Below are 25,598 nucleotides of genomic sequence, written 5' to 3' on the forward strand. Positions count from 1 at the left end.
CCAAACTGGAAATATTTCTGATTTTTAATGGGTTCTGATTCATTTGCATTGACTATGCTCACAACTGATACATTATGTAAGTAATAAAAAAAATGGTTGTACGGATAGGATTTATCACCTTAGATGAAATTTACAATTAATAATAGATACTTTATTTTATCCATTCCAAATTCGATGGATTTACTAACAGCTTTGGAGGACAAAAGAACCCACTACACCACATTCAAGGCACCTATCAATGAAGGCATGGATCCTGATTTCATATACATAAAAGTATGAAAACCTATGCTATTTGAATTCCGGGCAATATGGTAGGGAGCTTTACCAGGAGACAAACACTGGGTTGAGTGCGAGGCATGCATTTCCTTATTTCATCCCCCTGCAAATCAGTGAGGTGGGTGCTATCATAAGACCCCATTTTACAGACGTAGAACCTGAGACTCAGAGAGGCTAATTTACTCGAAGTCACTCAGATGGTAGGTGGCAGAGCTGAAACTGAGCTTACATGTGTACCTGAGTAGTTAAAAAATTAGCTGCAACCAAGGGGCCAGCTAGCAATGGTCTGGTTTGGATTATCAGCAGAAACACCATAGCCATACCTGGAACCTTCCGGATTCAAATGCCGGGGTGGATTACCCACCTCGCCTTTTGACACTGATCAGTCTACCACAGAGCACTCTGTAATCCCACGGAACAACTGGAAATCCACCGACTTTAGATGTATGGACCGACTAGCAGTTCTTTGTAACCATCTGAAAAGTCAACAAAGCCCATACTTGCTAATACCGGTCCAGAACTGTAGGTAATACACTTAAATTTACTGTGTCTTTATAGCCCTGAAGAGTCATAAATTAGAGATAACAGTTTAAAAAATAATCAATCCCTCAACTCCATCTAATAAGTCAGTTGAACTCAAATACATTCCATTGGAATGACGCTCCCCTCAACAGACCCTGGAGGTGGCATTGAAACACGCTTACAAACAGCATCCAACTGAGTTTCAAGGACTAACCCTGGCTAATGACATCCTCTCCTATGAGACACACCCTGATACTCCATAAGTCTGGGGTGTCCACGAGGCGGGCTCCTGTCTCATAACCCCTCACGCTGCATTAGGGTTAGCACATGGAAGGATAAGGGGCAGCGGCTGAAGGAGAAAATGAACTTCGTCAACTGCCCTCACCCTGCTCCACAGCATCAGCTTTTCAGATAATCGTTATTTTGCTCTCGGAAGTCAAACCAAGGGGCTAATGAGTAAGTTTTGGGTCTTCAGGCAGCCTCGTCACCCTTTTTAGTAACGGACCCAAGAGACCTGTTCGGGGGCCACTTAGGCAGTTGTTCTCAACTGTGGCTGAACGCTGAGATACACGGGGAGTCAGAAAGCCGCCATGCCCAGCTCCCACCCCCCGAGACTCTGATTTCATTGGTCTGGGGTTCAGCCTGGCAGCAGAACTTTTAAAAATTTGCTGCATGATTCTAATACATAGTCAAGGCTAAGAACCCCTGTTCTGAGGCCAGTGGGAGGGAGGTGGGCAGTTTTCCCAAGTTTAGCTTGATTTTATTATTATGCCATTTTCCACTTTCTTACAATACAATTATATTGGCTATCTCAACGGTTTACAAGTATCGAGTAGAAATGAACGTCAATTGCCATTCCGTACATGTCATTGGTCCTCTTGGCCTCATTCCTTATGAGCCATTGCAGTCATTTCGTAAAGCACCATCAAACTTCAGCACAGAATTAATTTACTTTCAAGATCTATAATGGGCATTAAGTGGATACAAAAATTAACCAAAAAAATCCTTAAATATACATTAAATGGTGGTAAAAATGACGGTAAGAAGTTTAATGAGCACTAAGTGAGCGTGGAAAAATATAAGGAAAAATTTGGATGAGCTCTTGAAATCTGACTTATCAATTGTTCCTGGATCTTATTGAATTTTCTAGAAAACATATCATTTTTTAAAATTATAAAGTTTGTTTTTCGATCTGCCAGTTCTCGACAATAACAAAAACTGACCATCTGCTATGCCTAAACGCTAGAGAATATAATTTTAGAAATAGTAACTTGTTACTTTAAAACCCCTAACAAGAAAAGCAATAATTAAAGTTGAACATTAAGCTCCTTGTAGTATATTAATTTCAGGCCTAGGCACCAGCACATGACTCATGTACATGAGGGAACAGAGTTTATCCTTTTCTGTAGAAACGCCTCTCACCTGCTTCACCTCCAACCTGTTGCTTCTAGAAGAGAATACTATTTCTGGCAGGATCAGAAAGGAACATTCCAGCTCAATTCCTGACTTGGAATTTGCTTCGTTTCCTGTCCAAAAAAATAAGACCACTGCATTTGGTTTTCAAAATTTCCTGTACACCAGGCCACTTTACCTACATTTAGAGTTGCTACAGTACTTCTCCTTTTTATCTTAATTTGCCCATTCGTCACTTTCTCTGTTCACACCACTTGCCATCAAACTGTATTTCAGGATCAGAAATCATATATTTTGTTGGAAAGCTTCATTAAAAGAATAGAAGCTACTTACCACTTTTCTGTTGTCAGTTTTTCTCATTTCTCAGTCCATAGCCTGCATGCAGCACTGCAGAGTGGTACCCTCTGTGCAGTGGGTACAAACGGCGAAGAGAAACTGGCTAACTTCCTGAAATTGATCACTTTACCATCAGTGGAACGTAGCATGTGGTTTGCAGAAGTTTATGTGACGAGAAGGGAACTTGTGATTTCTTAACTGTTTCCAAATCATCTATTCATTGTGCTTTAAAATTTCAAAACTAAAATTAGGGGCAGAAAAGCCATTTATAAAATGATTTAAATATAACCCGAGCCAGACATATATGGTGTATTTTTGTGAGTTTGCATATATTCATGTGTATGTATATGTGCGGGTGGATGTGACTGAGGCTGTAAGGATCTTCCCCAAAATGTTAATGGTAGTCAGTTCTGCAGTGCAAGATTGGGGAAAAATGAGGGAGAGATTTAGAATTCAATTTCGAATTGCCCAAACTCATCTTTTGTTATAGAATTCACAGATGTAGTTAAATAACATTTGTATTGCTTCACCTTTGTTCCAGACATTTCCAAGACAGCGCACAGCAAGGTGGGTGTGGGTCCCTCACCAGGCTGTGGCCACAGAGAGGGCATCTTTCTCCTGGGTGTCCCTATATCTCAGCCAGCACCTGGCGCAGAGTATAAGCTCCATAAACATTTGTTGAATGAATGAGCGAGTGAATGGATGACCGTGAGCGTTCATGAGGCAGGAAAATTTAATTCCCTGATTTGGCCTGATAAGCGCATTGGATTATAAACTCTCAGGGAGAGGGCCTCGAGGTTTAACCAAGAGCAGAGATCAGCAAAGGGCAGGCAGTGGGCCAAGTCTAGCCCGTGGGTGAAGAACTTTTATAGAGGAACCTTTGCAATTGATCTAATGACGAAGAACACTAACTTTAAACTCCACCCTGGCAAAACGTTACCATCCCCCAAAGAATCCATCCTTCTCATTATTAGACGTATATTACACAGAACTGTGCTCATTATATTTTGAATGTTATCAATTAAATAATTGTGCAATTTGTTTTTCTTTTATTATGTAAGTACCTATATAATGTCCTCAATTTGCCTCTTGGCCCGCAAAGCCTAAAATATTTACTTTATAAAAAACATTTGCTCACCCCTGGCCCAAAGAATCGTTTGGAATGGAATAGAATATGCTTCATCTTGCCTTACGCTCCTGGATTTGGAGGAAAACACATCGGGGACAGGGGTGGGAAGGGGGTGACATTTACACACATACACACATTATTATTACTATTACTTTCTCTCAAGCCTAGGATCTCCCTCCCTTGTATAACCTCTCTCTGTGACAACATACAGTGGTTGGAAAATCTTTTTCCTTTTTTTACGCCTACAGCACCTGGTCTTCCTAGGTGGTCTCCCCTCCAAGTACTAACCAGGCCCAACGCTGCTTAGCTTCCGAGATCAGATGGGATCGGGCACGTTCAGGGTAACATGGCCATAGACTGGAAAACCTTGCTATGAAGGAATGCCTTTCAGAACTCATCTCTGTGGGTGGCCATTCCTAAACTGATCTCTAATGAGTGGTCCCTCTGGCGATTCAAGGCCTGGCATCAGGGAACCATGACAGCAGGGAATACAGCGTGTGGCTTCATGGGCTTACCCAAGCCTTCGCCACAGTGAGCTCAAGGATTCATGTGGCTACCACCCAGTCTGTTGCTTTCCCATGAAATGTTTGCTCAGAAATAAAGTTTAAAAAGCTAAGTAAAAGTGACTGCCAGAAGCATACTGAGGAACATACCTTTAGGCTGGAGCACTGGTCGGCTTTTCTAGAAAAGTCAAACCCATATGCTCTGGCTTCTAGGATATAATGTGTCATCCAACTATAGACCAGTTACTTGGGAACTCATAAAGCCTGGCACATGCTACTAAGGTTATACTTGCAAACAGTCTAGTGCCCAGGCCAGGCAAACTCATAAAAAAGACGTACTGATCCGAATCAAATGAGCCTTCCCATGTTTTTCCACACAACCAGTAACCATGAAAGATAAAAATGGAAACAAAATCAATACCAGGGCAGGACTGTCACTGCAAACCAGAAGTGTAGTCCCCCAAGGCAAGTGGTCAGAGGCTCCAGTCCTCTGCCTGAGCCCAGAGACTGGCCCTCAGTGGGCAGGCCTGCTGTCCCACCCTTCCCCGCGAAGGCACAAAGCTCTTGGGCATCTCTTTCCTTGCTTTTCCCTTTGCCACCCACGCTGATACAGATCTTTATTTCAAAATGGAGACGATCTGTCATTAATCATCCCTTCCAGGCAGCATGGATGTTCCAGACACACAAGTCACCAGCTGGAGCAGATGAACCTCTCTGAGCCTCAGTTTTCTCATCTCTCAAATGGGGAGAAGAATTACAGCCTCACCCTCCTATTATAGCTTTGAGGATTATACGTATGTATTCGTGTGTGTGGAACCCTTAGGACAGTCTGCGGCATAGATTACGCACTTGACGAGTAGAGCTGGTATTACTATTACTACTCTTGTTGTCGGGGGGCTTCACTCATCTCTGAGCTGTTGCCCAAAGTAGGCCAGGAGAACCACTCTCGTGGCACTGGCCACAACCCTTTCCTGTGGTGTCGATGAGTGCCACAGCACCCCCGGGCCAGCAGGTGACTTCTTTGCGTCAAGGCTGTGGCGAAGTGCCACGTGTAGAAATACCATGGGGCCCTGAAAATGCCCCAAGACCTAGAACGACACCAGGTGCTGGAAATCAGTTGTTCATCAAAAAAAAACAAAAACAAAAACACAGCACTGAATATAAAAACGGCTCAAGTGGAAGGAGTCACATAAAAGAAACATTTTTAAGCAAAGGATTTGGATGAGAAAGTACACAGATTCCTTTACACAAGGCCAGAGCTGATGTGAGCCCATGCTGGTTTTAAATTGATGTGCGGGGCTCCTGAGGGGACAGCAAGCTGCCCTTCCCTGGTGAGCACAGACACAGGTGAGATAGGTGGCAGGACTCAGCCGCAGGTAGCAGCTATTGTTGATCTCCTTCCCCACCTTCCCTTCCTCCCTGACTCCTGGGTGCCGTCACCCACTCTTCCTGAACCCGCTCAGTCTTCATAGTCACCCTGCCTCACACCTACTCCATTATACTCATTCCCAACTGCAGCCAGTTCTTCTCCATTTGTACCATTATTTCTCATTTCAAACAAAGCTTAATGTGCTAGTCTGTACATGCCTCAGTGCCCACCAGAAAGTGGCAGCCCTCTGGAGGAACGAGTTAACTAAAGGTACTCTGCCTCTGGTCTGCGTTGCCCCAAATCAGGGCACAGAGCCAGGTAAGAAGGAGGGCTGGGTTACAGCCTCACTTGGTCATATGGCCAACTTCCCTTCAGTGGTGGCCAACCTATGTAACCATACATGGTGGCCCAGCTAAACCGAACAAGCTCATTTCATCATGGTGAATGGGACTGACTCCTTCCAACAGCACGTCTGACTGCACAAGGACAAGGCCAAGTTCCCTGCAGTCCTCTGCAAATTCCCTTTTTGAGTCAGGACCAGGTTGCAGAGCAATTACCTGAAAACCTGGGTCTTTCCATCAGTTGCAACCCATTCCTATGTTTCCCGAGGTTGGTATCTCCCAAATAAGGGACCAAGACACCACACCAAAAAGCCATAGCGATTTAGAGCTCGGATGGCCCCGTTAGTCTACAGATGAAGAAACTGAAGCCAAAGGTCAAAAGTGCAACAGAGGTAGAAAAAAGCGTGGGAACTGTCACGCTGCCCTTCCTCTGTGCTGTTCTCTCAACTTCTCCCTTCACTGATGCCCTAAGCGAAACGCCAAGCATATTGAATATTCAATCAGCATTTTGAGAAGAGGATGAGGGTGGGTTTTCTGGATCCCATCAACTTTTTGTTCTTCCTCCCTATGTCTTTTGCTAAAATCTCATGTAATCGTCTCTTCAGGATGGACTGCATATATGCGGACATTCATTCCTGCTGCTCCAAGTCACTAGAGCAAATTTAGGTGTTGATAGATGTTCCCAGACCAAATGAACTGATGCGGCAGAGAAAGTTTGTAAGGCGTTTAGCAATGGGAGTGCACCCACTCGAGATGGCTGCGTCCTCCTCCCCCACCGCGTTGGGACGTGGGCTAGGAGGCAGTCCTGCTTCAGGGAAGGGTTAGCTTGGAAGAACTGAAGAAAAGGGAGTGGTTTCAAAAGCTGTAGCCCAACTCTAAATGCATGAAATACATGAAAAAAAAAAACCCCACATAAAACAATATTTCCTTTCCCTGGACAATATTAAATTTATCCAGCCTGGAGAGGATGAGATGGTCAGAGAGAAGCGCAATAGAGCGAGATGCTGATTGGGTGTCAGACAAGGGGGTTGGACTGTGGTAAATTCAGGGGCAGAGGAAATTTAGAACCCCCAGATAAGTTTTGGGAATCAGGAGTAGAAGGAGCCTCCTCTTCCTACCCCATCTGGAATCATGGGAAGAGGTAGTGTCTTGAATTTTCTTCACTACCATGCCGTGAGAGGAGTATAAGGCATTGAGGCTAAGAGGGCCTGAGACAACTGCCCTGGTTTTCTCTGAGTCCCAGAATATCAAGAAAAGAAATGCTTCTGAGAAGAGAGTGAAAATTGGCTAAGAGACTGGGAGTGTTTCAAGGTCAGGTTGAAGGGACCAGTGGATGACAATGTGAACTAACGGGCCACAGATGAATGAGATGGTTGATGAAGCAAGACTAACCTGTGTGATTGTTCCATTGCGCCTGCAGTCAAATGGAAATCTTTTTTTTTTATAGCTTGTAAAGCTTTAAGCATTAGCCATCCTTATCAGTGCTTAAACACCCGAGTGGAACAGAAAGTCTTTACAAAGATACAATAGCGCTTGGCCAAAAATAGAGTTTACATAAGGGGGAAGGCTAGAATAAACCATGTGGCACTGGTTTGGAATTAGAGGCATCAGTATGAACCCATATTTGGCTTAATATAGATGCCGATAGATGAATATAAAAATAATTTTGCTAATAACAAGTACCCCTGTTATGTCAAGAATGGCATTTCACGTCTGTGACTCTTCCTCTTCAAATCCCATACACCCAGTCTAATCATGAGACAATCATTAGAAAAACCTAAAATGAGAGGCATGGTACAAAATACATGACTAGTACTTTTCGAAACTGTCAAGGTCATCAAAAACAGGAAAAATCCAAGTGACTCGCAGCTCATAGGAACCTAAGGAGACATGATAACTACTTGTAATGTGATATTCTAAACTTTAAGGGAAAAGTAATGAAAACTGAATAAAGTATGGAGTTTAATTGGTAATAATATATCGATATTGGTTCATTAATTGTGACAAATTTATCATTGTAATATAGACGCTAACAATAGGGAAAGCTGGGTGAGGGGTATAAAGGAACTCTGTTCTGTCTTCGCAACTTTTCTGTAAATCTAAAACTATTCTAAAACAAAAGGTTAATTTAAATACTTAAAATAAAATAAATGACTATTGTGCATCAAAAAAGGGTTCTATGGAAAATAATCTCAGATGATGATCTGATCATAAATTCCTAACTAGGCAGGTCCTGGTGGGTGGTCACACTCCAGGCCTATAACTTCTTTAGTGAAAGGTTTTAAACTGGCCCATCCATTGTTCTTGTGCATCCAGGTTAACCCATCTTTGAGATACCAGAAGTAATACCCGTGGAAGGGGGTATCAACCCTCAAGAGAGCACTCTATCTTGTTAACTGTCCTGTAATCCAATCTCTGTCTTGCTTTCTCCCACCTTCATGTAATCTTCCTTATGTCACCTCAATCTCAGACACATAGAAGAAGCTGCAAAAGTGTTACTCTCAGGAGCATTTGAGGTCTTGCTCCCTGGTATATGTCCTCAGTCTGGCTCAAATAAACTCATAAAAATTCTCTACAGGTTTGGATGGTCTTACATCAACACTATGTAAAATGAAAAAGGTTAAGATTCTCTCTATATGTATATGTATGCAAATATATGTAGAATAAAATGTGAATGTCCTTGCTTAAAACAAAAGAGAGGCAAAATGAGCTTTTTCCAAAGAGGAGCAAAGGCAGAAGGTGTAGCCATTCATAAAGTGTTCAGAGAGCAACAAACACAATGAAGATGGCCATCTTGGCCATCACTGTAGTCCTAGTTCCTTGCACAGGGCCTGGTCTACAATAACGACTATGAAAATTCACTGTTGAATGAGGATGGTGGAAGTAGAGCTGTCAAAGGAGCCAGAGGAAGAGTAATCTGAGGAAGGGAAAAATCAGAACTAAACAGTATGGCAAAGTTTAGGGGGAAGAAGCTGGTTTTTCTAGAATTCCACTCTCAACACCTCACCACCACTTCACCCCACCGCACGCCCCCTTACAAAAGTTCTTCGGATTTCCGATTGCCTTCAGGATAAATTCTAACTTTCTTAAGATTACAAACAAGACACTTTCTGATGAGCTCTGAGTTCCGTCTCCCTTCCCAGCTCTTCGAAAATCGAGTCCCCATTCTGTCCCAGCACTCCAGTCTTTAAAAGCCATTTGCATTTCCCCTTCCAAGTCTCACTCATGCACACCTCTGGGCACATGCTCACGCAGTCCCGATATGACCTCTCTGCCAAAACTTGGCTACCTCTTAGGATTCCTCCAAAACTGAGTTTGGACTTCATCAACTCTGAGATGCCCAATCTGAACCAGCCCTGCTCCTGGCTAAATTGGGCCTCCAGCTTTGTGTCCCCCAAGGGCCAAGTTATCCTCTGCTTCCCTCTTTCAAAACTCTTATTGACTGGTGTGTGCCCCACTCTGGACTGGGGGCTCCTTGAGGGCAGACACTTTAGCATTTGATTCCCATGCATTCACCAAGTGGCTGTGGGATAGAAGCTCAGTAATTGTTTTGGGATTAATGGGAGGGAGGGATGGAGAGAGAAGGAAGGAGAGTGGGAGGAGAAGAAAGGAAGTATTGCATAGCCACAGCTGACCCTTAAGGCAGAGCTGACCAGGCGTTTCCTTTATTAACTTATTTACCTCTCCTAGGAATTCTAAGATGGAGGGACTGTGGTTATTCCCATTTTTCATGGGAGGAAACTAAAGTACAAAGAGGTTAAAACAGTCAGGTTACTCTGGCTCCAGTGTTGTACTCCTGACCACTATCCAATATTCCAACAATAGAAAGGATCACAGGGACCTATAAAAGGTCACTTACTTTAGCAAAGAGAAGGTTACTGGTGGCATTCAAGAGAGTAGTTTTGACAGCGTGGTAGAAAAGCCAGTTTATATGAAGTTAAACAGTAATGAGGTATGAAATCAGACATGCTCGTCCTCAACTAAGCGCCAACCCCAAGACTTCGGGATTAACTTTCCTGAATGACTCCACTGAATACCATTATCTTGGCTCAAATCACCACTCTAAGCAAGGGCCATGAGCTAGGATACAAGTTTCCCTGCAGTCTACATCCAATTTTTTTCCAACTTTTCCTCTTAATATTCTTGGACCTCGCTCCTGCCCTTCAGTTGACATGACTGGCCTTTGCTCCTTGAGAATGCCCTGAGCTGTTTCCTACTCTGCCGTCTTCCCCATGCTTCCTAAAGAGAGCTCTGCTCGCCCCACCTTTGCACAGGAGCTTGCATTCTGTCATCTGGTGGGAGTCTTTTGGTCATGAGCATTTGGGACACAGCTGTTAGCATCCTGCCCTTCTCAATTGACACCCAATTTGCCAGGCCCACCCAGCAGATGTGAGTTCTCGGTTCCCAGGCCCCTCTATGCCTCTCGTGGCATTTGACCTCCTCTGTGTCAGGCACCCATCTAAGGCTCTACCCGTAAACATTTCACACTTATCTTTGGTGGTTCTTATAATCTGTTTTTAGAGGAGGAAGCAGGCTTGCAAAGGTTCAGTAATTTGCCCAAATCGAACCAAAAGCTCTACTGAACTTGTCACATTTTCATGAGTCCATCTTACATTTTCTACCAGACCATCAACCTTTTGAATCCAAGGGCTGTTTTATTAATCCACCTCGGTCCCGTGCACTTATCAGTAGATAAATACTTGTGAAAATGAAAGGGAGATACAAAGTATGATGTTGGTAGACTTAAGGGAAGTTTTTTACATGTAAATTTTTTCTGATTATAATATCATTACATAGTTCTAAACATTCAAATGCAGGACCTTATAAGATGAAAGCCCTCCAAATTTCACTCTTCAAGGTAACCATTATTAAGATACAATTACAAACAGAATTCTCGATAAAATGGAATCACTCGATATGTACTATTCTGCACTATTTTTTCTACCTAGCACTCTGTTTTGGATCTGTAGATCCTGTCTTATTCTTTTTTTTGTTTTGTTTGAAATGGCTATTCTGTATACATTGTAGGGATGTCGTGTTTTATTTCATGAATCTCCTATTGATTGATATTTGAGTTTGCCCTAACTTTTTGAAATTATAAACAATGCCACGACAAACATCTTTGGAGGGAAAATAATTTTAAAAGAAGTGTGTTCACACGAGGAGAAACACTAGCAGTGGAAGAGAGTAACCATAAAACAGATGGGGTATATCCCAAGTAGGCAAAACGGAGTGATCCAAGAGCAGGGTTGGGTAGGGTTTTAACTTTCAAAGAGGAAGGGACATCTACAGGAGGGCCACCTGTCCTTGTGGTATAGGATAGGCTTCTTGGTGGATATGCTCTTTGGGGTAAGAATCTTGATTTTGTGAAATTGTGCAGAGGATGGTGACATAAAACATATTTTAATGTTGAGGGGAAGGGATTTGGAGAGGTGCAGTTGGGGGCCTCCAATTTCTCTGTGATGTAGAAGGTGAGGCTGTGTCCTGGGGGACAGAGTGCCTGAATGAGGGGTATCAATATCAGAGTCTGAAAATGTGAGGGAAGATTTTGGGGACAGCTACACAAATCGACTACACAAGGGCACTCTGAAAGCCCAAGGACAATGTGTCAGGTTGGAGGCCCAGGGCTCGGCATAGAGAGGGAGACTCCATGAAGTCTTTATTTGATTCCTCACAATCCCAAGGGTCCCTCTCCCCTCGCCTCAACCCAACGTGCTTTCTTTCCCCAATTCTTTTAAATCTCTTTCCCAAATCTCCATATACCTCAAAATGATGCTTTTAGAGTTGGAGATAAACACTTTTGTTGTTTCCTTTCTGCACCCGCACCCCAAGAGACTTCAGAAACGCGGTCAGGGTCAGAAATGACTTCCGGAAGATGCAGCCGAGGGCAAAGGAGTTAATAATCATCCTGCCACCAGGTGGCGCTCCCCGCCCAGTATTTCGGATTTTCTGAGGTTGCAGACCCGTCAACGGATAGGATAAAATAAGTATAAAATTTTAAATAGCTGTAAAGGTTAATAAAATCTACACATGTATTAAAGCTTTATTTCAGGTTTGGGGAAGTTTCAGTTAGGGTAACCCAAGTTTCCAAATAAAAAACATTTTTACTCATAATTTGCCCTATGGGTCTCGAAGTGTTAAAGATTTAAGAAAAGCAAATACCATGAAACAATATGCTTTTGCTCTCCCATTTGGAAACAGAATTTTAACTAAGTAATGAGCTAGAGAAGGGTCAGTTTCATAAAGTTATAAATGATGTGAAATAAAGCCCAGACTTCCCATGTATATTCTATATCTAGTTACCGAGTTAGGTTTTGAGAAAACAAAACAAAATTATATAAGTTGGAAAATGTTCAGATAACTGAACATATATTTAACATACCTGGTATGACTCTCAGTCGACCAAACGCAATATACAGAAAGATGACTTTGTTTTCTGTGACTCAGTTTCTTTTGTCTTTGAGCTTTCAGCTCACCTGACCGTCCCGAAGCTGGATTTGATACAGTGACAAGCCAGGTGTGTGTGTGTGTGTGTGTGTGTGTTCATGCATGCACAATCCATTCCTTAATTATTTTCCACGTAAAGCTGGTAGGTTCTCTCTCTTCTCAGAACCAACAGACCTCCACAACCTTCCTATTTCTGTTCTTCCCTGCCCTCCTCGCTTCTCTCTCCAAAATGCATGGCTTTGCCCTTCCTGGAGACCCAGCTGTCCTTAAGCAACGTTAGCTCCACAAACACCCCTGCGATCTCATTAGGCCTTTAGAAGATAAAATCCAAATAACTCGCCCCGCAATTGTCCCCAAAGCAATGCGCACAGAGCCTGGGGTCAGCTCGAATGGGAACAAAGGAAAACACATGATATCTCAAAGAGTACTCTGCCTCTCAGTGTCAACTCAACGCCTAACGATAGAAATATAAATTGTGTCTAGGGCAGGGTTTTGCAAAGGTTTGTGTTTAGATCACTTGCCTGGGGATCATCTGGTTCTTGTTGAAAATGCAGCTGTCAGGACTCAAATATATCGACCCAGGAGCTCAGGGCAGGGCCAATGAAGCCCCCAAAGGCTGAGAACCACTCAGTAGAGCAAAAGTTCTCAAAGTATGGTTCAGCATCCTTCAGCAGCTTCAGCATCCCCTGGGTCCAGCTTGTTAGAGATGCAAATCCTAAGGCTCCAATTCCAGACCTACTGAGTCAGAATCTGAGTTTTAACAAGCCCCTCAGGTGACATTCATGCATGCTCAAGCCTGAGAAGCACTTGCAATAGAGCCATGAATCTAAAGCGGTGATTCTCAACGTTGCCTGCATATTGGAATCACCTGTGAGCTGTAAAAATCCAAAAACCCAGGCTACGTATACCCCAGACCAATTTAATCAGAATCTGTATGGGTGGGGCCCAGGCATGGGGATGTTTAAAGCTCCCCAGGTAATTTCAAGGTTCGACCAAGGTTAAGAACTGCTGTAAAAGGTGGGAGAGTTGATCTCTGAATCTCTGAGACTGTCTCACAGTAAATATATTTTCCCTTCTGGGATAGCCTGGTTTTATCCCCAGCCCAAGAATCTCTGTGGTTGCAACCCTTCTTCTTGATGGAACAGAGCTTTCTTCCACCTGTGTGTTTGCATGGATTAAAGACAAATGTAAGATCTGCAACCATAAAAGTTCTTGAAGAAAACAAGGAAAAAGCTCCTTGATATTGGTCTCGCCGATGATGGTTTTTGTTTTGTTTTGTTTCGTTTTTGTTTTTGTTTTTGTTTTTGATCTGATACCAAAAGCATAGGCAACAAAAGCAAAAACGAACGAGTGGAACTACATTGTACTTATAGCTTCTGCACAGCAAAGGGAAACCATCAACAAAATGAAAAAGCAACCTACTGAATGGAGGAAAATACCTGCAAACCACATATCTGATTACAGATTAATAGCCAAAATAGATAAGGAACTCATACAGCTCAATAGCAAAAACAAACAAAACAACCGAAACCCAAATAAAGAATGGGCACAGGAACTGAATAGACATTTTTCCAAAGAAGACATACAAACGGCCAGCAAATATATAAAAAGGTGCTGGACATTGCTAATCATCAGAGAAATGTAAATCAAAACCACAATGAGATATCGCCTCCCACCTGTTAGGATGGCTATTATCCAAAAGAGAAGAGGTAACAAGTGTTGGCGAGGATGTGGAGAAAAGAGAACCCTCTTGCATTGTTGCTGGGGGTGTGAATTGGCACAGACATCGGGGGAAACAGTACGGAACAGTATGGAGTTTCCTCAAAAAATTAAAACTAGAACTACCATACGATCCAGCAATCTCAGTATGGGTTATATTTCCAAAAGAAATGAAATCCGGATCTCGTAGAGATAGATGCACTCTTGCAAGCATTATTCACAATAGCCAAGATATATGGAAACAATCTAAGTGTCTATGAATGACTGAATGAATGAATGAATGAAAAATGTGACTATATGTATATATAATGAAATATTATTCAACCATAAAAAAGAAGGAAATGCTGCCATTCGCAACAACATGGATGAAACTAGAGGGCATTATGCTAAGCGAAATAAGTCAGACAAAGACAAATACTGTATGATCTCACTTACATGTGGAATCCAAGAAAGTCAAACTCATAGAACCAGAGAGTAGAACGGTAGTTAGTAGGGGCTGGAGGAAAGCGCTGAGGAAAATGGGGAGATGTTGGTCCAAGGGTACACACTTTCAGTTATAAAATGAAGAAATTCTGAAGCTCTAAAGTATGACATGGTGATTATAGTTAATAATATTCTATCGTATACTTGAAAGTTGGTAAGATAGTAGATCTTAAGGATTCTCACCGCTCCCCCCGCCCCCCAAAAAAATGGTAACTACATTGGATGCATTAATTAACTTGATTGTGGTCATCATTTCACGATGTGTACGTATATGAAACCATCATGTTGTACGCCTTAAATATATATAATTTTTATCTGCCAATTATACCTCAATAAAGCTGGGGGGGGAGAAAAAATGAAAATCAGTAGTCTAGAGTAATATATATCCACTGAATGCCCACTGGCATAAAAAAACAATTAATAGAAACAATTAAGATTCTCTTTACACTAAATCATACTTGTTATGTTTCTTAAATGAAATCTAATTAGTTGTAACATTTTCATTTGTTCATGGGCACTAACTGCTTGGATAAAAATATAAAGTAACAATTGTACTTGACTTTAATAAAATCATGACATTGTGAATCCATCAAGTATCTTGAAAATAAGAGTACGACCCCAGTTCTGATGTATGAGTTTGTAAATTGCACATTTTTCTATTTGAATGTCCACAATGTTCAACCATATGTGGTTCTTTTAAATCTATTTATTGAAGGTAAGTATATTTAAGGCAGTCACTAGTACCAAATCAGTTATATATAGGTTTCATCTCCTCAACTACCAAATTGGTTTAAAGACTTAGCTATTAGCAGTGTTTCTCAAATTCTAATGTGCATAGGAATCACCAAGGAACCTTGGGTGTTTGCTCACATGAAGATTCTGATTCAGTAGGTTGGGGGAGGGACCGAGGTTCTGCATTTCGAAATCCCCAGAGAGTGCTGATACTGCCAGTCTGGGGGTCACACTCTATAATAAGAACTCTACACACTGACTGGGGTTCCGCACCTCCCAACCTTCTACGCTCCGAATTTAGCCTTTCCCCCTGCCAAAAAAGCTCATTCTCAGGTCCTTAGGAACTTCTATTTCTCTAAATTAAATGGGTACTTTGCAATCCTCATCTTCATCTGATGTGACACTGTCCTCATCATCCTTGCTTCCTGGACTTCTTAGACACTGCTCTCCTGGTTTTTCTTCTATCTCTGTCTCTCTCTATCTCATTTTCCCTTTCAGGCTCATCTTCTACCAGCTGTGAAAGGTTCGAATTATTCAAAGCTCCATTCCCATCTTTTCCTTTTACTCCATACCCTCAACTAGGTTCTCAACTAGGAGGCAATGTATATTGTCCCCTAAGGGACATTTGGCATGAATTTTGGTTGTCATAACTTGGGGGGAGATGCCCCTGGCACCTAGTGGGTAGAGGCCAGGGATGCTGCTAAACATCCTACAGTGCTCAGGATTAGGCCCTCCCGCCTCGCCTCCCACCACCACCACAGCCTCCACTCCCAGCCCCAACGGAAGAATTTCTGCCCTAAAGTCAACACTGCTGAGGCTGAGAAATTCTAGCCTAGGGCAGTCCTTCTCAAGCCTAGGGATTACCTGGGTCTCTGATTAAAATTCAGATTCTGATTTAGCAGGTATGAAGAAGGCCCGAGATTCCACATTTCTAATGAACTCCCAAGAGATGCCGATGTTACTGGTCCACGGACCACGGTTTGAATAGCAAGGCCCTAGGCTACATCGTCCCTGTCCGCGGTATCCATGATTGTCATTGCCACAGAAGACTTCAACTACATAGCTCTAACTTAGCTCTCTTCCTTGAGCTCCACAGACTATAGCCAACTACTAAGTCAGCATCTCCAATTTGGGTACTGGAAACCTCCCAAATCGAATATGACTAAGTCACACTCATGATTTCCCAGCCCCATATATGGTCTTCTTTCAGTGTTGTGTTGTTCGGTTAACTCATTTTTTACATCTCAGCTCGAGTGGCCTTCCTTAGGCAGCCTGCCCCTCCCACTTCCCAATTTGACTCAGTTCTCTGAGTTATAACAAGAATTATATAATCTTATAGGACGCTCTTCCTTTGTTTTAAAGCACTTTGGTCTCCCTCAATGTGATTATCCGATTAATGGTTTCTGGATAAGCTCTGAGAGAACGGGGAACACATCTATTACTGCTTACCAGTGTCTCCTCAGCCCCTAGCGCCATGCCTGGTCCATGGTGGGCATACAATTAATATTTACTGACTGACTGAATAAAATGAATGAATGAATGAATGAATACAATTGACAGCTTCTAAATACTGCATCTACATAACGCAGAATGCAAATTCCATGTCTACATTCTATACTATCTTATAAATGGTTAAAGGAAATTATGGAACCCAATCAATACTGATGAGTCTTAGAAATGATATCTTTAATGCCCCCTGAAGGTCAGGACTTTCTATCCCCTGTAAGGTAGATACATAAGAATGGAAAGTCTCTAAGTTTTGGTCTTTGGCTCTAAAAAGAAGAGCCTTCCTCATTTCAGGAATCCAAGCATGGCATGATGTTTTGCAGACTAATTTATTGATAGCGATCATTTGATTGAGATCCTACTCATTTATTGTTGATTCAGAAGTGTTCTTTAGAGGGATTTTTCTTCTTCTTACATCTTGACATCGATTCCTGAAATGGGGAAGAATGGAGACTTGTTCCTTTTTTCTTAGGGAGAGCCAAACTCTGCTCATCACATTCTTGAAAGAAAGCACTTTATACTTTTATATATAAACCTTGATATGGTCTCTCTCAACAGAGTTTTAAAATGAAATTTCATGAAAACAGGCTATATCAGGACAAATATAAACTCATGTGTGAAAATGGAGACCAATTATAATATCAGGAGAAGAGGGGATGAGTAAGAACGGGAAGAACACAATTCTGATTCTTAGCGGTTAAGAACCATCACACAGCTTTATGCAAACCAACATTTGGCAATACTTCATGGATTTTCTTCTTACAGGATCATAAGAAAAAGCAGAACTATGGAAACATGGGAACTTGGATTAACAAAAAGGGACTTTCCTCAGATAAATTTTAAGCAGGAAATGCTCAATGTTCTCATGGTAGAGAGAATATTATGGAAAATAAAAATTATATTTTTTAAAAAGCCTACAAAAATGAGCTCTGGGTATCTGAGACATTTCCAGAAAGTTCAATGGGCTTAAATCCAAAGAAAACAAGAGTAGACCAAACAGTGACTGAGAATATGTAATGAATGGAAGAGCTAACAAAATGAGTGTCACTCTTTAAATAAAAAAAAAATATTTTACATATAAATTTAATACATAAAACATTGAGCAAAAACTTTATACAAAGCAGAAATGGTTAGGAGAAAATTCCCAGATACTGTAGGCTAAAAGAAAAAGATCGAAAACATTCACTGTATGTGGAACACACATGTGTGTATGTGTATATATATATATATATACATATATATGTGTGTGTGTGTATATATATGTATATATATATAAATGTAGTACAGCAAGTGAGCATTCCATCATCTCCGAGGAGCAGGCAGGAAATGCTCAAGCATCATGCCCACCCAGCCACAGTTTTCATGAACTCACGGTTTAGTAGGATGAAAAAGCCTAACCCTCAAACTACCAAGTTACTGCCGGCTTTATGCGAGAGAGAGAGACAGAGAGAGAGAGACTAAAAAAGATTCCATTGCTACTTAAACCACAGCTTAACCTTGGAGGCCATGTTCTATGAAAAGAAGAAATGTGTCGTGTTTCATATGTCATAAGGAAAAAAGGGCTGCTCGCTTAGTTAACTCGGGATCTATATCTGCACGCACACAGGAAAATGCACGGCCAGGTGCATTGAGACACCGAGCAAAGGCAATGGAAATAAGTGATAGAAACAAAGATTTGATAGTATATGGTGTTCAGCCATTTTTTATATTGACTTCTCATCAATAAAAACATTTACCATACACTCATACTTATATCTGTATCGATACACAGGGTATATGATAAAGTAGCTACAAACACACTTTTTAAAAGGTGACTATATCTATTCTTGTATTTCCTCCCCGTACCCCTGTTAGGAGACTCGGCCAAGGGTCTCCATAGCAGAACGTTAACATCCACGAGGTTCCACTAGGTGGTACTATGCTCCATATACATAGAACCACAGTTAGAATTTAATTCAGACACTAGGAAAATTACACTAAAGAAATCCTTTAAACCAGATATGTAAGTAGGACTTAGGGGAATGGGACTGTGAATCAGTTGGCTACCTGCCCCTGTGTCTACCTAAAGCCGCCCAGTGTACTTGTCCAAGTCATTTTCACATTTCAGCCCTGAACAGAACTGCCAGTCCTATACTGTTAAATTATACCCCTCCCATATGAGTGCCAAGTGGAAGCAATTTGAGTTGAAAGGCAGCTCCACTCCCAAGCAGAAGGGGGAAGAGAAATTGAGCACCCTTGGGGGGCCCAGGCTTTCCTTGCTGAAGTGACTCCTGTATTAGTAGTCCCTGGTACCCCAAGAAAGATATGCCACTTCTTAAGCTGGCCTCTGCAGACCGGCTGCTTCAGAAGCAGCTAGTTCCAGAAATGCAGATTCCTGGGCTCCAAGACCAGGATCTCTGGTGTGGGGGCCTGGAATCCACATGGTTTTCCAGCTCCCTAGGTAATTCTTGTCCCTAGTAAAACTGGAGAAGCATTTGGACTGGGTGGACACAGCAGGGTCAGTTTGGGGTAGGGCCCTTTACTTCCTCTGTGACCTTGGGCACTGCCTTAACCTCACTGATCCTACCTTCAACTGTGAGTTGACCCATTATCTTTGAGATGGAGTTCCCAATACCAGCCTCGAAGAGGTGATGTGAAGATTTAATGGAATAAATTAAGCATTTAATTTGCATTTGCTGCTTAATAAACATGGCTTCCTTCCACACTCTAGTCAGTAACACTGTCCAGGTACCAGTGACTTTATTGTACACCATTCTCCTTAAGACCCTCCTTACTCTCTCCTTCCTGTCATTCCCTTTGGGGGTCTGCGCTCATGAGTAGGAGCCAAACTTGTAACTGTTTTAAAATCCATCCTCGCTATTCAGAACATGTTTCCTGTGTCCTGTTTATTTGGGTGGCCTTTTCTGGAGAATTGATCATCTCGCAAATTAATCCATCATGATGTGTTAATGTACGAGAATAAGGTGTTAAAACGACCTCCGGAAGGTCATAAATGAACTGAGTATTTCAATTATGATGTTTCAATCCAAAGGCAACAAATCGTGGGGAATGTAGACCTTGGAGAGAGAAATGCATATCACCTGATTACAAAGTCCTGCTTTGTGGGGCTCCTTGTAGACACGGCACAGGAGTATCACCCACTGTTCCAGGGGTGGCTGCGGGACAGCGGTCTAATATTAACTTCCAAAACAGCCCAAACACTCTTCTTAACAGTGCGGGCCACCTGGACAATGGGCCCCAGATACGGGTTCATGGAGATGTAACTTCAAAGTTCTGTTGCTCAAGATGTCAACTCACGCAATTCAGTATTATGAAAGCCCCCGGAATCTAGGACCTACTGCATCTCCTTGGCCAGTGAGGAGTGAAACAGCCATGTGTATCATACAAGTTGTGGCGTCCTAGTTGGCTGTCTCTGTCCAGGATAACATTGAAAGCTATTTTCTTTGTGTAGAGGCAACTGACCACCTTGCCCTGCCCACTGGTGGCCTCTAGGGATGTCTGAAATGGCCACGAGGCCACCAGGACTTTTCCCTTCCAGATCCTACCAGACCGTTCCTCATTGTGAGACACTAAGACTCAAACCTCCTCAGTCATGTCCCAGTAGATAGATATATATATCTACTAAAATGTCATGACAGATATATTAGAAATGAATTACAACCCAAGATTAGGATCATCTTAAAGGCAGCACATCGGGTCTTAGGCAGTTTCTTAACTCACGTGCTTAAAAGTTGAGATAAGTAGAAAGAATATGATTTTGAATGTGGCGGACAGTCCAGCCAGGGTTACCTTGGGAAGGTTTCACCGAGCTGAAGTAGGTGAGTATTGACTCTGTGTGTGTGGGAAAGAGGTCAGTTTTAAGCCAAAAGTACACGCAAAAGCACTGCTTCTCAACAGAAGACTCCACCTGCCACAACTCTTTCTTCATTCCCACGCATTACACGAGACTTGCCATGGGTGTCTGAAGCCAAAAAGGAAACTGAGGAAGCTCGAGCAAACCAAGAAGGAAAAGATATAAAACCTAAAACAGTGTGAGAATGCCCTATTGTAATTTCATTGTCACCAGCATGGATGGCCCCTATGTCACCAGGCCTTTTTCCACACGCTCTCATCATCCGATCTTGAGACTTTTTCTCTCTCTTTAATTCTTCCCCATCACTATGTCGGTTGGTTGGTCGCTGGGTTGGTCTCACGTTCTCCTTCATTACAGTAACGCAGTGAACTGGATCGATTTGGGTCCCCGTGTTCTGAGCACGTCGCCTTCTGAGTCGCCCTCAGTCGTGTTCTTTGATCGTTTCCCTCCCACACTGCTATTTGTACTTCAGAAGATACAGCCAGTTACCAGTGTTCCTTAGGGCCAAGGGTTTGATCTTCCAGCAGATGTGACTGGCGGTGAGTCCCATTACTAACTGCGCCTGAGGCCTGGCACCCCAAAGCTCCAAGGAGGAGGTGTGCTCCCATGGCCCGTCCAGTAAGTGCGCCCCACAACCAGTGTTTTCCGCTCAGTTCAGCATGTGCAGAAGAGGTGGAGGACAAACCAAATCTTATCCCCACCCCTCTTTAAAAATTGGGCCACCAATACCAAGCAGGATGTGCAACCTGCACCGGGTGAGAATGAGGAAGTAAATAAGAAGCATGTTCTATGGGGGTGCGGTATAGCCTCACGAGAAAGAAGAGTGTATGTTTTTGCTATCCGCATTACAGTTTCCTTGGAGACAGAGGAACAAGATACTCAGATTCTCAAGTCACTATCGCCCCCTCACCTACTCTATACTCCCTGACTACATTAGAGTAAGTTACAAAAGACCATCTTGACCTAAGAGTGTTCAGACAGGTAGAGCTGGAAGCAGACATCAGGATGGGGCTAAGAGAACCTGACTCAGGGCGGGGCTACCTATGATCAGACTCACCCTCCCTCTGCTCTACAGACGGCAGATACTTGCTTTGCCTTTTTATCAGCCATAACATTTGCTCTGCCTAATGCCTCCGTTGTCTTGGATACTGCAAATACCCAAGTCTTGCTGAGGTATGGTATCTCTGTGAGGAGGAACGATGTACCCTGGCCAGGTTCTGGGGGCCAAGCCTTGATGGTGAAGTGGGATTATAGGGAATTGGGAGTCCCTTCCAGAGCAGAGCCAACCAGAAGCGGGTCAAAGAAGAAGCAGGACATTCAGAGCTTTGCAGGAGACCTGACAATCACACTCCTCCAAGCCATTTATAAATGGCTCCAGTCGTACAGAACTCCGCAGAGGGCCTTCAGAAGGTTAAAAGAGTGACTTGTCAAGATTACAAAGGAATTAAAACTAAAACCATCTGTCAATGTGCTTTTGGTCGTTTCCTACAACAAACCACTCTGTACTTGTAACCTCATGTCGAAATATAATGCGGTTTCTGAGTTGCATTATTTTCATTTTCCCTTCCTCTCGATACATTTCAGAAGAGGTTTAAGTTGTCTTCAAGTGCCTTATGGTTTATAAATCGCTGAAGTAGTTTAAACTTTATGTATTTGAGTCTTAATGGAAGAAAATGTATGATGACATTTTCTATGACATTGTCTTTGTTTTCACTGAAGAAGAAAGGCATCTATTAAGTACAACACATCTTACAGAAGTAGTCAAATAGTTGGCTCTGGCAACTTAATTATCTATCTGTTCATTCCGGAGATTAATTTGGGAATCTGTGACTCTTAGTAATTGATTATATGTCCTTTGGAAATAATTCACAGACTACGTATTTCCAACAATACTTAAACCTTTGGCATGGAATTTCCACGTATGAGGAAAATGCAATATCTCGCGACCAATGAACTTATGTGAATTTCAACCCAGGTGAAAGTATGTATATTCAGAATGTCTTGGTCCTTTCTGTGGTTTTTGAGTTCTAAAGTTGAAGTTTAAGACTGAAGCTTTCTCAGTGTTAAGGTCCCCCATTCCTCCACCTCCAAATTTAAAGGAATCCATATCATTGTCATCTCTGCCTGATAACTATAAAGAAATACATGCTTTAGGGTTCTCTTTTAGAGTTTACTATCAGAAGCATCGAATGTTGGTGGATCGAGGTTACAAGTACTTATAAATACATGGTATTAGTTAACGAAGCAGTTTGAAAAATCATTAAATGAGGCAATTGTACTCTGGACACAGTACTTTGTAATGCAGGTAGAAATATTTGTCTTAGTCAGCTTGGGCTGCTATAATATAATACCATAAACTGGGTGGCTTAAACAACAACCATTTATTTCTCACAGTTCTGGAGAGTGGAAATCCAAGCTCAGGGTGCCGGTCTGGTCTGGTTTTGCTGGGGACCCTCTTTCTGGATTGTGGACTGTTCGTGTCTCTTTGTATCTACACGTGGTGAGAAGACAGCAAGCTAGTTCTCTGGCTCCTCCTCCTCCTCCTCCTCTTCTTTTTGATAATTTTTATTTTTCAATTACAGTTGGCATACAATATTATATTAGTTTCAGGTGTATAATATAGTGATTAGACATTTATGTAACTTACAAAGTGATCACCCCGATAAATCTAGTACCCACTTGGCACTATACATACTTATTACAATATTACTGACCATATTCCCCATGCTACACTTTATATCCTCATGACTACTTTGTAACCATCAATCTGTACTTCTTAATCCCTTCACCTTTTCATCCCTCGCCAAGCCCCCTCCCATCTGGCCACCATCAAAATGTTCTCTGTATCTATGAGTTTCTTTCCGTTGTGTTTATTTTGTTCTTTAGATTCCACATGTAAGTGAAATCATATGGCATTTATCTTTCTCTGTCTGACTCTACTCAGCATAATACCTTCTACATCAATTCTTGTTGTTGAAGATGGCAAGATTTTATTCTTCTTTTATGGCTGAGTAATATTCCATTATATATATATGCACATACTACCTCTTCTTTATCCATTCATTCATTGATGGACACTCAGGGGGCCTCCATATCTTGAGTATTGTAAATAATGCTGCAATGAACATATAGATTCACATTTCCTTTCCAAGTAGTGTTTTGGTTTCTTCAGATAAATACCCAGAAGTGGGATTACTGGGTCCTTCTTTGTCTTTTGTTATAGCCTTTATTTAAAAGTCTATTTTGTCTGGTATAACTATAGCTACCCCAGCTTGTTTCCATTTTCATGAAATACCTTTCTCCATCCCCTTACTTTCAGTCTGTGTGTGTCTTTTGATCTGAAGTGAGTTTTTTATAGGCAACACAGGTAAGAGTCTTGTTTTCTTATCTATTCAGCCATCCAACCTTTTGACTGGAGCATTTAACCCGTTTATATCTAAAGTAATTATTGATAGATATGTAGTTTTTGCCATTTTGTTATTAATATTTTTAATCTTTTTTTTTCCTTTTCTTTCTTAAAGAAGTTCCTCTAACATTTTATGTAATACTGGTTTGGTGGTGATGAAATCCTTTAGCTTTTTCTTGTCTGGGAAGCTCTTTGTCCTTTGATTTTAAATAATGGATTTGTGGGTAATCTTGGTTGTAAGTCCTTGCTTTCTATCACTTTGAATATTTCCTGTCAATCCCTTCTGGCCTATAAAGTTTCTGTTGAGAAATCAGCTTACGGTCTTGTGGGAGCTCCCTTGTAGGTAATTAATTGCTTTTCTCTTGCTGCTTTTAAGATTGTCTCTTTGGCTTTACACTTTGGTATTTAATTATGACGTATTTTAGTGTGGGCCTCTTTGGGTTGATCTTGTTTGGGACTCTCTGTGCTTCCTGGGCTTGTGTGTCTGTTTCCCTCACCACGTTAGGAAAGTTTTCCATCATTATTTCTTCATATAGGTTTTCAATTCCTTGCTCTTTCTCTTCTTCTGGTACTCCTATGAAGCAAATGTTGGTACACACTTTATGTTGTCCCAGAAGCCCCTTAAACTATCCTTATTTTTTTAAATTCTTTTTCTTGTTGCTGTTCTCTGGGAATTTTCTGCTACATTATTTTCTAATCACTGATTCAATCCTCTGCTTCATCTAATCTACTGCTGATTCCTCCTAAGGTATTCTTCATTTCAGTTATTGTATTTTTCATCTCTTACTGGTTCTTTTTCATGTTTTCTCTTTGTTAAAGTTCTCACTGAGTTCATCTACTCTTTCCTTAAGTTCATCGAGCATCCTTATAACCAGTGTTTCAAACTCTGCATCTGGTAGATTGCTTGTCTCCACTGTGTTTCGTTCTTTTTGAAGCTGACTGTTCTTTCATGTAGAACATATTTATTTGTCTCCCCATTTTGGCTGGCCCCCTGTGTTCGTTTTTATGTATCACATAGGCCTGCTAGGTCTTCCGGTCTTAGTAGAGTGGCCTTATGTATAGTAGGTGTCCTGTGGGGCCCTGTGGCACAGTCTCCCTGGTCACCTGAGCCAGGTCTTCAGGTGTGTCCCTCGTTATGTGTTGTGTGCGCCCTCCTGTTGTAATTGAGACTTGGTTGCTGTTTGCATGTTAATGGGAGAGATTGGCCTCAGGCTAATTGGTTGTGAGGACTGGCTGGTGACCACGATGGAGGAACTGTTGTGCAGGGGCTGACCCTACGGAGCAGGATGCACTTTAGCAGGGCTCTGGTGCCTGCCCAGTCTACTCCTTGGGTGTATAGTCCTTGGAGGTGGTCTCACTGCAGGCCAGGTTTAGCCACAGCCTGTGCCCTGCCCAGGGCCATCTGGCATGAGCCACTAAGAAATCTGCAGATGGCCGCCACTCATGCTGGGCTTGGAGAGGCCAGCTGAGCTGGAGAGGCCAAGCCTCAAGCCTTGAACCAAGGCTTGCTGTCACTAGTGCCAGGCTTGGGACCGCTCAGCAAAAGGTATGGGGCATGCTGAG

At 42.2% G+C, this 25,598-nt stretch overlaps 1 protein-coding gene and 1 pseudogene across 18 annotated transcripts in view; both read right to left on the reverse strand.

Moving 5' to 3' along the window:
- TLR8 (toll like receptor 8) overlaps positions 1-25,598 on the reverse strand; it is a 101,325-nt gene that overhangs the window by 53,474 nt on the left and 22,253 nt on the right. For 3 of the 18 annotated variants that reach the window (XM_039873949.1, XM_039873935.1, XM_039873937.1), the window contains exons 1-2: positions 2,545-2,694; positions 2,221-2,324 (exon numbers count right to left, since the gene is read on the reverse strand). The exons of 2 other annotated variants lie outside the window; for them this stretch is intronic. Coding sequence is in view for 2 of the 16 variants with exons in the window: in XM_039873959.1 (XP_039729893.1) it covers positions 2,545-2,571 (27 nt within the window). In the remaining 14 variants the exon portion in view is untranslated. Of the gene's footprint in view, positions 1-599; positions 1,380-2,220; positions 2,325-2,544; positions 2,710-25,598 lie in introns of those variants that run through there. 13 more of the 18 variants (XM_039873947.1, XM_039873898.1, XM_039873906.1 and 10 more) reach the window with 9 other exon arrangements.
- LOC120611816 (uncharacterized) lies at positions 3,916-4,034 on the reverse strand (annotated as a pseudogene).

This window comes from Pteropus medius, unplaced genomic scaffold (assembly GCF_902729225.1).
Source record: "Pteropus medius unplaced genomic scaffold, Ma_sr-lr_union100, whole genome shotgun sequence".
Taxonomy (NCBI): Eukaryota; Metazoa; Chordata; class Mammalia; order Chiroptera; family Pteropodidae; genus Pteropus; species Pteropus medius.